Source organism: Salarias fasciatus, chromosome 20, assembly GCF_902148845.1.
Source record: "Salarias fasciatus chromosome 20, fSalaFa1.1, whole genome shotgun sequence".
Lineage (NCBI taxonomy): Eukaryota > Metazoa > Chordata > Actinopteri > Blenniiformes > Blenniidae > Salarias > Salarias fasciatus.
The window spans coordinates 24,146,248-24,159,627 of NC_043764.1; the positions used below are offsets into that span (position 1 = coordinate 24,146,248).

General features: G+C 45.4%; 1 protein-coding gene across 2 annotated transcripts in view; it reads left to right on the top strand.

The window, feature by feature from the left end:
- LOC115408014 (low-density lipoprotein receptor-related protein 1-like) overlaps positions 1-13,380 on the top strand; it is a 77,848-nt gene that overhangs the window by 21,481 nt on the left and 42,987 nt on the right. For both annotated transcript variants that reach the window (XM_030118591.1, XM_030118592.1), the window contains exons 3-6: positions 2,436-2,573; positions 10,784-10,903; positions 11,058-11,186; positions 11,270-11,530. In XM_030118591.1, the coding sequence (XP_029974451.1) occupies positions 2,436-2,573; positions 10,784-10,903; positions 11,058-11,186; positions 11,270-11,530 (648 nt within the window). The remainder of the gene's footprint in view (positions 1-2,435; positions 2,574-10,783; positions 10,904-11,057; positions 11,187-11,269; positions 11,531-13,380) is intronic.

Below are 13,380 nucleotides of genomic sequence, written 5' to 3' on the forward strand. Positions count from 1 at the left end.
GTGAAGATGTCACACAGATGTCCTCAAGTGCTCTTGAACATTTCTCAATTTCCGTGTGAGAGATTCTTCGTTCCCCAGCATGTCGGTGTGGTTTCCATCTGCTTCTGAACTCCATGAGCTCCGCTTCGCTTGATGTCTGATGCAGAAATGATGGCGTGAGCGTGGAGAAGCCCTGTATTTATCCTGTCAATTCTCATCTGTCTTGTGATTCTTGCACAAAAGTTGTCCATTGCAAGAAGTTTGCCAAAGTGTGAATCAGTTGGAATTGTTCTGTATTGTTAGTGTGAAATGTGAATTTTTGTGCAGCGGGTTGTTTAATTCTATTGAGATGTGTGTGTTTATGTTTGTCAGTCCTCAGCACGTCACTTTCCGTGATTAAGGCTAAACTGTTGCGACGACTCAAATTTCTGCAAGCGTGCATCATTCAGAATGACTTTCACTCTGACTTGTCTTTTGTTGCTCCCTGGAAAACTGTCGACAAACGCTAAATCCTTGGCAGGGGCTTCATTTCCAGCGTACACGGCAGTTTATTCCTGGTACTGCAGTTTATGTCGAAAATCCCCACGCTGGCAGTTTATTGAATGTAAATCAGGCTGGCTTAGCGACCGGGGCTGCGGGAGGGCTGCTAATATGTTAGCATCCCCCCAGATGGGAGAGCCACTCTCCTTCTGCGTAAGCCACGCGCATTAGAAGCTAATTCTCTGTTCCAGTGCGGCACATTTTCCACGCACGCTGCTTGCGGAGGGATCATTACTGGAGCTCATGTCACTTTAAGGCCCTTGTTTTCACCGAGTCACGTTTTATGTTCTGTGTGCGGTTACTAATCTCTTGGATGGATGGAGAGGAACTCGCGGGGAATGCTTGTGGTTTTCCTCAGGGAATGCCGGCATGCAGACAAAATGTGCCTCCTCCCTCATGTACATTTTTATGAATGTCCAACGTTTGATTCATGGAGGAATGTGGATGTTCTTTTTTTTTTTTTTTTTTTTTTTTTCCTATTTTCAAACTTTAAGAAATCCCTACATCTCCACCAACATGCCAATTATACTTTAATTTTCTCAAATTTAAAATCGCGTTTCATACTTTCAAACCCTGCATGGTACCCTCTATACTCAGTGTCTCACTTCAGATAAGCGTTTATTCCACTGAGAGAAAAGCAGGAATGAGGGTCAAATGAGCTGCTTAATATTCACAGTCTGGAGTGTGTGTGTGTGTGTGTGAGAGAGACATCTGAAGCAGGTTTTTGCAGCTCAGCTTCACATATTCAGATACCATCCTCTCAAAGCCTCTCCCCGCTCTGCACATAACCCGCAGAACTCTACAGATAGTTTCCTGTGAAGGAGGTGAACTTTATTTTCTCTGCTTGGAGTGTTTTTATAAAATGGGTCAGCAGATGTTAGAAAGAGAAAGAGGGAGGGAGGAAGAGAGAGAGAGAGAGAGAGAGAGAGAGGAGGAGGAGGAGGAGGAGGAAGAAGAAAAACAGCCAAGGCAAACTGTTTGCTCTGCAGTGTGGGCTGAGAGCAGTGATAGAGGAGTGGGAGAGAGAGAGAGAGAGAGAGTGTGAGGGAGAATGCATATACTCTATCCTCTGGTTTAGGAAAAAAACAACAACAAAAAAAATCTGTTTTTGCTGGACCGGAGGACGAATCGTCCTTTGCCCTGTGCACTCTTTTTGATCCGGTATTTCTTTATCAGTGTTTACTCTTGTAATTTCCTAATAATTTACCCTGACTGTCTGCCAAGTGATCGCCTGTGCCGACCAAATTTCACTGTGTCCTTTTCTGCACAACCTGGAGCTGCACATGCTCACATACGCCGTCACATGTGCGTCAGCTCGTGCTCCGTGTCTCTGAGACGTGCTGGAAACTGATTCAATGTTCCAAAAAGTGAAACGCCCACAGAGGAATTGATCTTTCAGCAGTCTGCGATACGATTTGATATCGGGTCGAATTTAAGGAGTTTTTCTTTCTGTTGTTTCACCGCAGCACAAGACCGACAGAGGACGAAATGATGTGCAGAAGATATCTCTGTAAATTAGCTTCACGTTTTTATTGATGCAGATTGACGGCGCTGCCTTAATCACTGAAGAGCCTTGAAGCCTCCTGCACCCAATTCATACTCGCGGCCTGTCTTTTGAAATAAAGTGTGTGATGGTTGAAATCCCTGAAGAGACTTTGCAAATGAGCTGTGAGCTCTTTACTGTTTGATAAATGCATAGTATAGAAGAATAGACAGATGGGGGAAGTTATCAGTGTTGAGTTGGATTATTGGAAATCATACGTCAGTTGCATAATTGAGTGTATCCTCAGTGAAACGTAATGATTCATTGAAGGCTTAAATGTGACACTTACTAGGCTGCAGTTTGAATATTTACATCCCATGCTGCTGCTGCTGCTGTTTTCCTAACTACCTTCTCTCCTGATCTCATGTTCCAGGCTCTCACAACAGGGTGAATCAGTGTCCCGTCAATGAACATGGCTGCCTGGACGTGGACGTCTGCATCCACATGAGCAAACTGTGTGACGGCGTCCCGGACTGCTCGGACGGCTGGGACGAGGGCCCTCACTGCAGAGGTAACGGACGCACAGCCAAGCTCGCAAAAACGCTTTCACTTTCTGGGAAACGCACTATCCAGGAGATAGCGTCGGGATCTTATCTGCCTCCTGCGTCCTGCTCCGCATGTCGCCGGTCAGAGACCTGCTGCCGTTGTAAAGAAAGTGGCCATCTTCTTGTCGTCCCATCGCAAAATTTAATCTCCATCAAGTGATCTCCTCTATTAGGCCCTTTAATGAGCTGTCTTTCCCAGGCTTTCGCAAGTACAATGGAATTTCTCCTCCTCGAGGAGGAAAAAAAGTCATTAATTTATCAATCAGCTGAGCCGGGAGGCTGCGGCTCCAGTCGCTGCAGGAATAATGAGCATTCGGGCCGAAGGCAGCCGCAAAACCAATCCGTTCCAATCCTCCGCTATTAATTAGAGACAACAGAGGAATGAGAGATGGAACATATTGAGTCCATAGCGTCTGTCTTTGTCGCAGTTGACAATAGAGCAAACACGCGGGCTTCCTTCATCAAAGCCCGTGCTCAGATACAGTCATCTGAAGCTCTGCCTGGTTTGTAGCTGCAGTGACTCATGTCGCTCCACATCCATGGTACACAAGAATCCGCCTGTTTTCTTTTCATTTCACTGTCAATTTGAATTATGACATTGTTTAATCTCATATTTACGTTATATATCAACGACGTGTCTACCAAGTTGGAAAATAGGTATTGTAACAATCTAAAATGAGCTTAGAAATAAAATAACCAAAGCTTTGATTGTTTTTTCAACCTTCACAAATACTATCCTCACACTGTCCTTTGTATTAATTGTCAGATATACTATTTTGGACTGTTTTTCTCTTCATGGCAGAATAGTCCTCATCACAGCACAAATAAATAATTTTCTACATATGATCCGCAGAGAGATGAATCAGTAAATGAAGCGACTTGTAGCGGGTTAGTCAGACCGGTGTGATGAGCTGAGGTGGCAGGAGCAGCAGTGCTGTCGGGCTGATGGCGTCGTGCCGCGTTGTGCCGCGTGGGTGAAGGTGTTAAATATCCCACACGGCGGACCGGCCTTTCATGCAACCCGGCGGTGATGTCAGCCGGTCGCACCGCCCACCGCCTGTCCCCGACGACACACATCAGGCAGCTGTCAACACAAATACACACACACACACACACACACACACACACACACTCCAACTCACCTGCGTGCTCATGTGCCTGCAGCGCGCACGTGCACTCTCACACCCGCACGTTCCCCCCACGTACAAACACAGCAGTGTGTGCAGCACTTTGGCCGTCGCTGTTTGTGAGTTTTCAGGGAACGGCGCTCACAGGCATCGCAGTGTTTCCTCGCACGAGTTGTGCAACCGTACCTGGCCGCTGACGTCTGAAAGGACGCTCTGTCGGTCAGTGTGTCCGAGCGCTGCTCCCGCCGGCGTTGTTGACAGAGAGTGGCCAGGGGTGTGAGGGAGTCGGGTCAGGCAGGAATGGGATCTGGCTGAAAGAGATTTGAAAAGTGTTTTGAAAGCGTGCGGCGTGGCGTCGACACGGAGGAGCGCGCTTTGAATTGAGGAGTGATGTGAAGGTGAAGTCAGGACTGATGTGATTAAGCCACGATGTCCTCAGTGTTAGAATACCAAAAAAAAAAAAAGGAACAAGGAGCCGTATTTGCATTATAAAACATTTATTTTCTGTGATCGAATAAAATAGTGGAAATATTTTACTTATATATATTTAAATTTATTATTTCTTGAACTTCTTGCCCTGCCAGGCAGCAGGAAAGAAATAAATCGGCCCCATGTTGGAAATTCATGTTCTCTGTTTTCCTGTCTGGATTTTCGTGTTTATTTGGTGTCGCGTAACAAACGAGCTGATATAAATCACTTTTAATAACCTCCAAATGCAAGATACTGTATAATATTTGGGTTGTGGACCGATGGGAAGGGAGGATAAGTTATTTTTGGACCCTCAACTTTTTTTTTTTATTACACACTTTATATTCATGTGCTCACTGATTTTTCTTATGGGAGATTTGCATGTTTGTAGTGTTTGTTTTGTTAACCTAATCGCAATAAAACACAAACTTTAGTGCTTAATGACATTAAAGTCTGTTTGCTTAGCCTTTCCAGACTGTTTCCACTCATGCTTTTTTTTTTTTTTTTTTTTTTTTTTCGCCGTGAAGAAGCGAGAGGAGTCTGTCCATTGATCTGCAGGCCTGCATTTATCCTTTCATTGTCATTTTGTGGCTGATGAGGCCTCTGCTGGGAGTGGAGGCCTTTAGACCTGCCTCCCCGAGAACTGCCTGATTGATAGGGAGGAAAAAAAATGGGGTCATGGCGGTACTCTGGAGGGCCTTTCTCTTTTACTCGCCGTCTCTGAGAAAACCCTGCTTATTGTAGTGGCCTGATGCTATTGTTTACCTACGAGCTTTCATTGTCCTTCATGTCCCATTAACCGTGGAATGAGAGTCGGTCTGAGGCTACTCGAGGCGGCCTGTGGAAAGACCACATTATAATCTTTATTCATGAGTGGGTCTTGACCTAAATGAGTTTATTGGCTGCTGTTACCAGACTTGCCTCACATGATAAGGCCTGTTTTATTGCTTCTTTTTTTCCCATCCCTATATAGAAGTGTTGTAAAGTGTTCGGAAAATCTTTCTTTACTCATGTTGATGAAGATTTTTTTCAGTTCATTCAGAAAGTCAAATTTCCATTAGGTGTCTGGAAACCTGTCACATTAGCGTGTGTCTACTTTGTCGGTTCATTGGGGCATCTGTGTTTGTGTAAGTTCAGGTCTGGACAGCGGGCCGCCACCGTCAGGGGACCAACCCAGCCACTGTTTGCTCATTACTCAACCTGCTGCCCTTTGTGTGTTTGCAAATGGTTACTTTGCCCCCTTTGATAATGAAGCCTGCAAACTACTGCCAGTAAATACACTTTATGTTCACTATTGGTTTCCCTCCCTGCTGAATGGTTTTCCAAACACACACACACACACACACACACACACACACACACACACACACACACACACACACACACACACACACACACACACACAGACATCTGGGACAGGTTCTCCCAACCCGACAGCTACTGTAAATGATCAGATGAATTACGGAAGCAGGAAATCACACAGTAGCTTTACAGATTGAATCATCTGTTAGATTTGGGTTGGATGATTTTGTAAATCAGTATTTGGTGAATATTTGCATGACTTTTTAAAATATGTGTGTGCAAATTATTGTTCTGCTTGGTGCAGTTGGTCAAATAGCCAATATATCAGTTGAACGTGTGCGAACTCCTGAAAGCTCATTCAAACAGACTTCAGGTGTTTTGGGGAACACAGTTAAAGTAGAAGTGAGATAATTTGATGGCAGCGTGTGAGGAAACAGTGGGCTCCTGTCAGCTGCGTACTGAGGACAAAGGCATGTGAAGACTTGTTTCTAGACAGTGAGAGCACAAAGGTAGGAATGTCCTGTCAATTGCCTCTTTGAAATGTCACACGATGGAAAAGCCCGAGAAAACCCCCAGACTGCTATTGGAAGTGACTCTTAATTCACCAATACCATTCCATTTTGAAAGTGTGACGTGTGAAGACCATCGGCTTAAGCAGCTTGAATTAACTTCATATCTTCTATAAAGAATGCCAGTGCAATAATTACCAGGACATGCTTTTATTTGCAATGTATTGTTTCAAACACAAAGCATTGGACTCTATTGGAAATCCAGGAGATCCTCTCGTGCGAGTCCAGAGGCTCACTGATGGTGGGATCATATCAGGAGCTCCATGTTGCTGCAGAGGAGCTTACTGTCCATCGGCTGGTGACGGACCTGGTTTTTGTCCACCAGCAGTAGGGCGATCTCGCTGTCCGCTCTCCTCCTCCTGCAGTCGGACACACTGTTGCTGCAGCAGCTGGTTCTGTTCCTGCAGCCGCTCCTTCTCGCCGTGCAACGTTTGCTTTCTCCAGTTTACTTCTTTCTTTGTCTTGTCTGCAGAAGTCCCGCCAGTGTTCCTCATCTTTCTGCTTGTCGCTTTCAGCAGCACTTCTAAGGAAGTGCTCCTTTTCTCTGCGGAGTCGGACAATGATGCACTCATAATGCGCTCAACTTCTTTTGGAAGGCAGCTCAACTCCTGGTCAGTCGTGTCGTCTAAGAATTCTGTTTGCTGAACACAGTGTACACCCAGCGGTCAGCAACTTGGTGGCCCGGACAATAATATCTGAGACACTTGCTTCACGGAGGCAGTAACATTTCCCACTGCCACGAGGAGCCGATTATTCGTGGGTTTTTTGGCCAGTGGGAAAGGGGTATAAGTCTTTCAAGTTTGTTGTTTTTCCATGTCAGATTTTGGTTCTAGAAATGCAGAGAGAGGTTGAGTTTTAGAGGACAGCTTAGTTTAGGAGTTTGTTGATGGATAGAGGAAGTGATTGTGTTGAGGGGAAAAGTTTGTGACTCATCAGTTTATCATCACTCACTTCTGACAGTTTTGTTGTGTAACGTCACATGTGACCCCCGGTTCTGCGCCTCACCGAACCCATGTGACCCAGCTGCACCTGGACCGTCTGCCGCACGATTCCTTCGTAGAGGAAAATGTCAACTTTCATAAATTTCCTCATCCCCTCCCTCCCGAGTCCAAGGGCAGCTCATCCCTTCTTTCCATCCCCGTCACTTTTCCCATTACTCTGACTCTTCTGTTGCCAGTGGACTGATTTGCTCATTTTTGTCTGCTTTGTTTTTGGATTTCTTCTCGGCCCTGTCCGCTGCAGTGGAAGATTTTCCTGCAGTGATGTGAACAGGCCACCATAAGGCAGGACCAGCTCCGGACTGAGTGTCAGCAGAGGCTGGTTGCAGCCTCAGAGGCTCGCCACTGCAGCCTGTGCTGTCATTATGGCATACCTCATGGCTTCAGTCTCCTCTGCTGAGTCACTGATGTCTGCTCCGGTTCTCACACTCCGGTGTTAGACCAGTTCAGGGTCTTTGCAACTAAAACTCAGTCTTTTGGTGCTTTTCTTGCAGACTGCTTCTCTTCAGCAGCTTGTAGATGAGTGAGGTTGAGGGTTGCTGTCCTTGCAGAACAGAATCAATAACTGTTGCATGCTTGTTTAGGCCTGAAGGCCTCCTGCGCGTCGCTGTGTGATTTGTTTGTTTGATTCATTAACCCCTGGTCAAATGTCCGCCTTGCTGCCAGTGCTGGTTTGACTGTAGATCTTTGTAGATCTTTTGGAATTGTTTTTAACTACAGTTTTTATTTTAACATTCTTTCTAATATGACATTGCTACAGTGATCATTCAGATCAGTCAAGAGGTTTTTCAGAGTCAACATCGCATTCTTTATACACGGTTTTAATCGTTATAAAAGAGGTTTCTTTATATTTAAGCCATGAAAGATCATCAAAGTCTGTCCTTGAAAGCATGTTATGTATTTCACCCTCCAAACCCACCGTGGACACAATAATTATAACATTTCATGAGATTTTGCACTAGAAGGTTCCATTAAAATTGGCTTTCTGTTGAATTTGTAGTTATTTTCCATAGTAATCGCCTGGCTTTGTGGAAAACAGTGACATTTTTGTTGTGTATGCTCTGTGCCACAACAAAGATAAACTTGAAATTTGCATTTTATTACGACACCATTTCTCCAATCTGGTCCGCTCAAGATGAAATTTGGCTGTATGTGAGTCCTGAACTGCAATGTGTTTGACACCCCTGGTGTATTATCTGTTCAGATTTTAATTGCATTTCAGTCAGTCTGCCAATGACGAAAATGTTTCTGAGAGACTCAGCTCAAGTCAGCTGAGATGTCGTGTTCACATGAAGCATGAAAAAAATAAAAGCTTGTACATTTACAATTGTCTTTGACATTTAACTAAGATTCTTGTTCTTGTCGCCCACCCTGAGCTGAGCACGCAGGTAACAAACACTACAAACTGACCCTGGACAGAGGTGCATATTGTGGATACATTAGCTCTCTGGCTGCCTGTGGTTTCTCCCAGTGTGAAGCCGGGTGAATAGATTCGCTATGGGCTAAAGTGTTTGCTGGGGGACTCTTCCTTTCACTAGAGCAACAACAAAAGGGTTATTATGATGCCGAGTGCCACAGGCTTTATGTAATAAGGGCTCTTCACTGCTCCGTCCTTTGCTCTTCACAGCTCAGCCGTTCTAGCTGCTGTACACACTGTGTGTCCATGACCAATCACTGTTTTTTAGGTTTTTTTTTTTTTTTTCTGGGTGGTGGTGTGAGTGTGAAGCTTTTCTTAGAATTTGTATCCAAGTTTGCCTGTGGTGAATTATTAAATGATTGTTTCTTAATCAATTCGGTTTGCAGCTGGTTGAGTGTTTATTTTTCGACATCTTAACCTTTTTAAATTCTATTCCGTTTGCCTTTAATTATATAGTGCTAGTTCCAGTGTAGGCAGCTCATGACTCTTTTACATAACAACAAAAAAAAGGAGGAAAAAAAACCCACATGAGGAAACATTTGCATCAATGGAGAGAAAAGTCTGTTTTACCTTGAAGAAACCTCAGCAGATCCAAACCCGGAGGTGCTTTCTGCTGCTCTGGTCAGGATCAGACAGACACAACAAACATGGATGTGAATGTGCTGAGGCAACCTTCCCATGTTTCCATGGTGGCGCTGCGATATCAGGCTGAAATAATAGCTTCAGCTGTCATCAATCCAACGCGCTCTTTTCACAATATTTTGCCCTCACTCTTTGAATACGTGTGAGAAAATAACAGCTTCAAACATGTGCACCGGTGGTTACATGATGAAAGTGTGTAAGAAAGTCACCCAGCATGCACTGCAACCAAGAGATTTTAACTGATGATTATACACCTGCTGTAACAGTCTCTGAGGTCTCTTGGAACATTTTTATCCATCATATTTAAATGGTGTAAGCAATGGAAAAATGTGTATTTCGAAATGTTTACACTAGAAAAATAATTTTAGGACCACATTCTTGTTGGGTTTTTTTTTTTTTTTTAAACACAGCTTTTGCACAGTAACTGTGAGGAGGCAGATTTTTTTCCCCATACAAAACACGATTCAGGCGATTCAGCAGATTTATTTGTGCATTGAGTAAAGATGGAAAGCCCCGCTCAAACCCAGCACATCACACACTGATTAAATATCAAAGTTCCTCATAACTCGTATAACTCCAATTGTTTGATTCCTTTGGGAATAATGTTTTTTTTTTTTTTTTTTCTTAAAGATTGGTTTGGTTTTGATCTTCTCTGAGTGAGAACTTGGGAACTTCAGTCATTATGGTACTGTGATCACTCCATTTGATCTTTTTCCAAACAGAGAGTTTGTACACATCTGTTCGCCACCATAAAACATCCTGGTCATGACTCAGCTTACTGTCACCAAGCCTGTACTTTGACAAGTATGGGCTTGAATATATTGCTCTGACGACAGCTCCAAGTAAACTTTATAGCAACTTGAAAGGCCCGAGACTTTTGTGTAATTGCCAACTTCCGTGTCCAGATAACTTGTTTGTGGAAGTGGTTCATCAGCCTGGGTAGACTGGGACTTTATATAGCTCAAAAATACATGTAGAGACCGGGTGACTAATGGAAAAGTATTTGATAAATACACGCAGACCTCATCCACTTTGTAAATACTGCTCTCTGCCTTATGAGCTGATCTCTGTGGATTTGTACACAGGTTTAACGGGCTCCGGTTCAGAACCCGCCCAATGAGGGTCACCCGCCGCTTCTTGTTAGATGCACTCAAGTATGTAATGAAACACTTTGCAGAAGTGGAAGCTTAAGCCTCTTGAACGCTTTCTGAGATATCATTTGTTCAGTGGGATCAGATGAGCGCTGCCGGCTGACCGATTATCATTGCTATCTGTGGCAGACACCCAGCTCTATTCATCTCCGAGCCCAGACACACACACACACACACACACATCTGCATTCACATGCACATCCTATAGAGGGCACGATGAGGGGATGTGTGGATTCCCCTCTTTCATTTCCTGCCAAAAGGATGTGTCCTTGAGTCCCCTCTGGGGATGGGAAAGAAGAGGGCCTCTAATGTGTGCACATTCAAATCACCCCCGTCTCTCACATGCTTCCATAAAAACACACGCGTTCGTGTTCAAATCTTACATACATACACCCACGATCGCCGTCCGCTGTGGTTTTCACAGTGGAGATTCAACCCTTCACGTCTCTGCAGTGAATAACTCTCCTTCTCTTTCCGTGCCTCCCTGCTTCTCGTTCTTCAGAAAAAGCACCAGACTGTGCCTCCCATGGGTGCCAGTTCCACTGTGCGGTGACTCACGACGGCCCTCGTTGCTACTGCAGACATGGTTACGAAGTCGCTGCAGATGGAAAGACGTGTAAAGGTGGGTGGCGATTTGTCAGCGTTATTTAAGTTTGGCCAAAGTACAACTCGGAGTAACGGTGTGATTTGTCTTGTGACTGTAACCTGCATTTCAGCTCATCTATGATGCAAATATTTAGAAATTATATGTCTATTTATGTCTATTCTTTTGGCAGATTTCAATGAGTGCAGTGTTTATGGGACGTGCAGTCAGACGTGCACAAACACCAACGGTTCGTACACCTGCAGCTGTGTGGAAGGCTACCTGCTTCAGCCGGACAACCGCTCCTGCAAAGCCAAGAACGGTACGGAAAGACACTCGTCGTTTGTTTTACAGTTGAACACTGAGTGTGTGTGTAACCTTTGCGTGTCTCGTTAAATCAATCAGACCCCGTGGATCGTCCCCCCGTGCTGCTGATCGCCAACCTCCACGACATCAGATGCACGTCTCTGAGCGGCACCACGTCCCGCCTGCCCTCCATCCCCACCAAGCAGACCATGGCCATGGACTTCATCTACGCCGAGCAGACGGTCTGCTGGATCGATGTGGGGGACACGCCCGCCGCCACCCAGCTGAAGTGCGCCAGCATCCAAGACCTGAAGAACGTCGGCAACATCCGCACCATCAACATCTCCCTCAGCTTGCACCGTGAGTAAAATCTACCCAGCAGGGAATGGGGGAGCTCTGGGTTTTTGTGTGAAGGGAACTGTATTTTCATACCGATTACTCCTCGAAGCGGTTGTACAATGAGGGCCGTGGCATTTTGAGGTACAGACTGCCAGCAAAGGTGAAATAAACGTCTAGTGTAAGAGCACTCGAGCAGCTCTGCTGTAATCAGTCAGAGCTGTCAGACGTGAAATTTACATACTTTGCCCCAGGATTCCAGTGGTCAGCTCTGTGTATTTGCCAGCTCAGATTCGTGTAAGGCGTTAAGCAACACGGCTCTGTCTCTGAACGCTGCTCGTAGCAGCGTAGAAGTGCCAAACAGAAACGCTGAGTTCAGCTGGATTCCTCTATAAAGGTCTGTCGGAGAACGAGGGCACCCTGACGCACGGCGAGAGCACCACGGAGAAGCAGTACGCGTGTAGCCGACTCGCAGCGATATGATACATACAAGGCTGCCAGCGTGCCTTCAGGCGGTAGTTTGCACATTTCTTGACAGGCAAACAGTAACATACAGTTGATCTTGATTTATGTACTGAGTGTGCAGCTGTTCAGAAGCCTGGAAATGTTTTTTTTTTTTTGTGTGTGTGTGTGTGAGTCTAATCTGGTGAAGCATCTCCTTGTCATTGGTTCCTAAAACGATAACATTTGGTGTAAGGTCTTCGTAGAAAACGTCCTCTCTGCCTGTACATTTTGTCCCAGAAGACGTGGCGGGCAGATAGCGCATATTTGTGTGTTGAAGATGAACGGTGATGATGAATGCTTGCCCTGCGGATGCACAGTCCTCCATAGGAATTGTTTTAAGATGCATCTCTTGGACAACAACACACACACACACACACACACACACACACAGCGTGCGATCACTTCCCAGTGAGAGTCTTAGTCATATATCGCTGACATGATTTATCTCTGCTTACGAGCCTGACAAGGTTTGTTTTTCCTCGCCTGGCTGACAGAGCCGTTACTCTCTAAGAATGGGGGCCAGAAAGTAGACAAAACATAAAAAGGCAAGGGCGTGGATTTAGCGTGCGTGTGCAGGCAGACGTGCACGTGGGAAGCTTTCCCTTGAGAATCAGCCCCGGGCATGTAACAGCAGACTCGGAGAAAACAACCGGAGGAGCCGGGTTTGAGGACCCTGAGATGCGGGATGTGAGACCTGTGACGTGATGAGAAGCGCCCCGGCTGCTGTCTGCCCTTAATGAGGCTTGTGTAACTGCTCTCTGCTGACAGCTGAGGGAGGTCAGGAGGCTCGAAGACCCCGGAGTCCTCAAACAGGGGCCTTCCCGGTTGATTCTGTCACCTCTGCTGCATCGCTGTGACATGCCGCCACGGCTTTTCGCTCCAGTCTACAATTAAATGTTCTGTACTTGATATTTTTTTTAGCAGGTGAGTCACAACAGAAGATATGTTCCACAGGATGTATGAATGCAAAGACGGTGCATTTTTGATGTAGAAACAAAGCCATTCCCCAAACAAGTGAAGATTTGATGCTCCTTTTTTTGATTTTCCTTTTCCCCCAGTCTCACATTGCTTGTTTATGTCTGCATTTAAGCTCAGACACGTCTGTTCTTAAGCCTGAAGAAACACTGTGGGCAATTTTAATGCCGAAAGAGTCTGAAACAGTCCACAGTGACTTCACAGACATTGCATTAATTCATTTATTTATTTCAGTTTAAACTGCAGTGTCCTCCTCACCCTTATTAAAAGGCTTTTTGGTCCAAGTTGTAAGTCTGTGGGCAACCCCCCCCCCCCACTGTCTGGTGTGTCGACCCCCACCACCACCATGCAGGAGATGCAGACAGCCATTCTGATGTGGCTGAACACAATAGGGA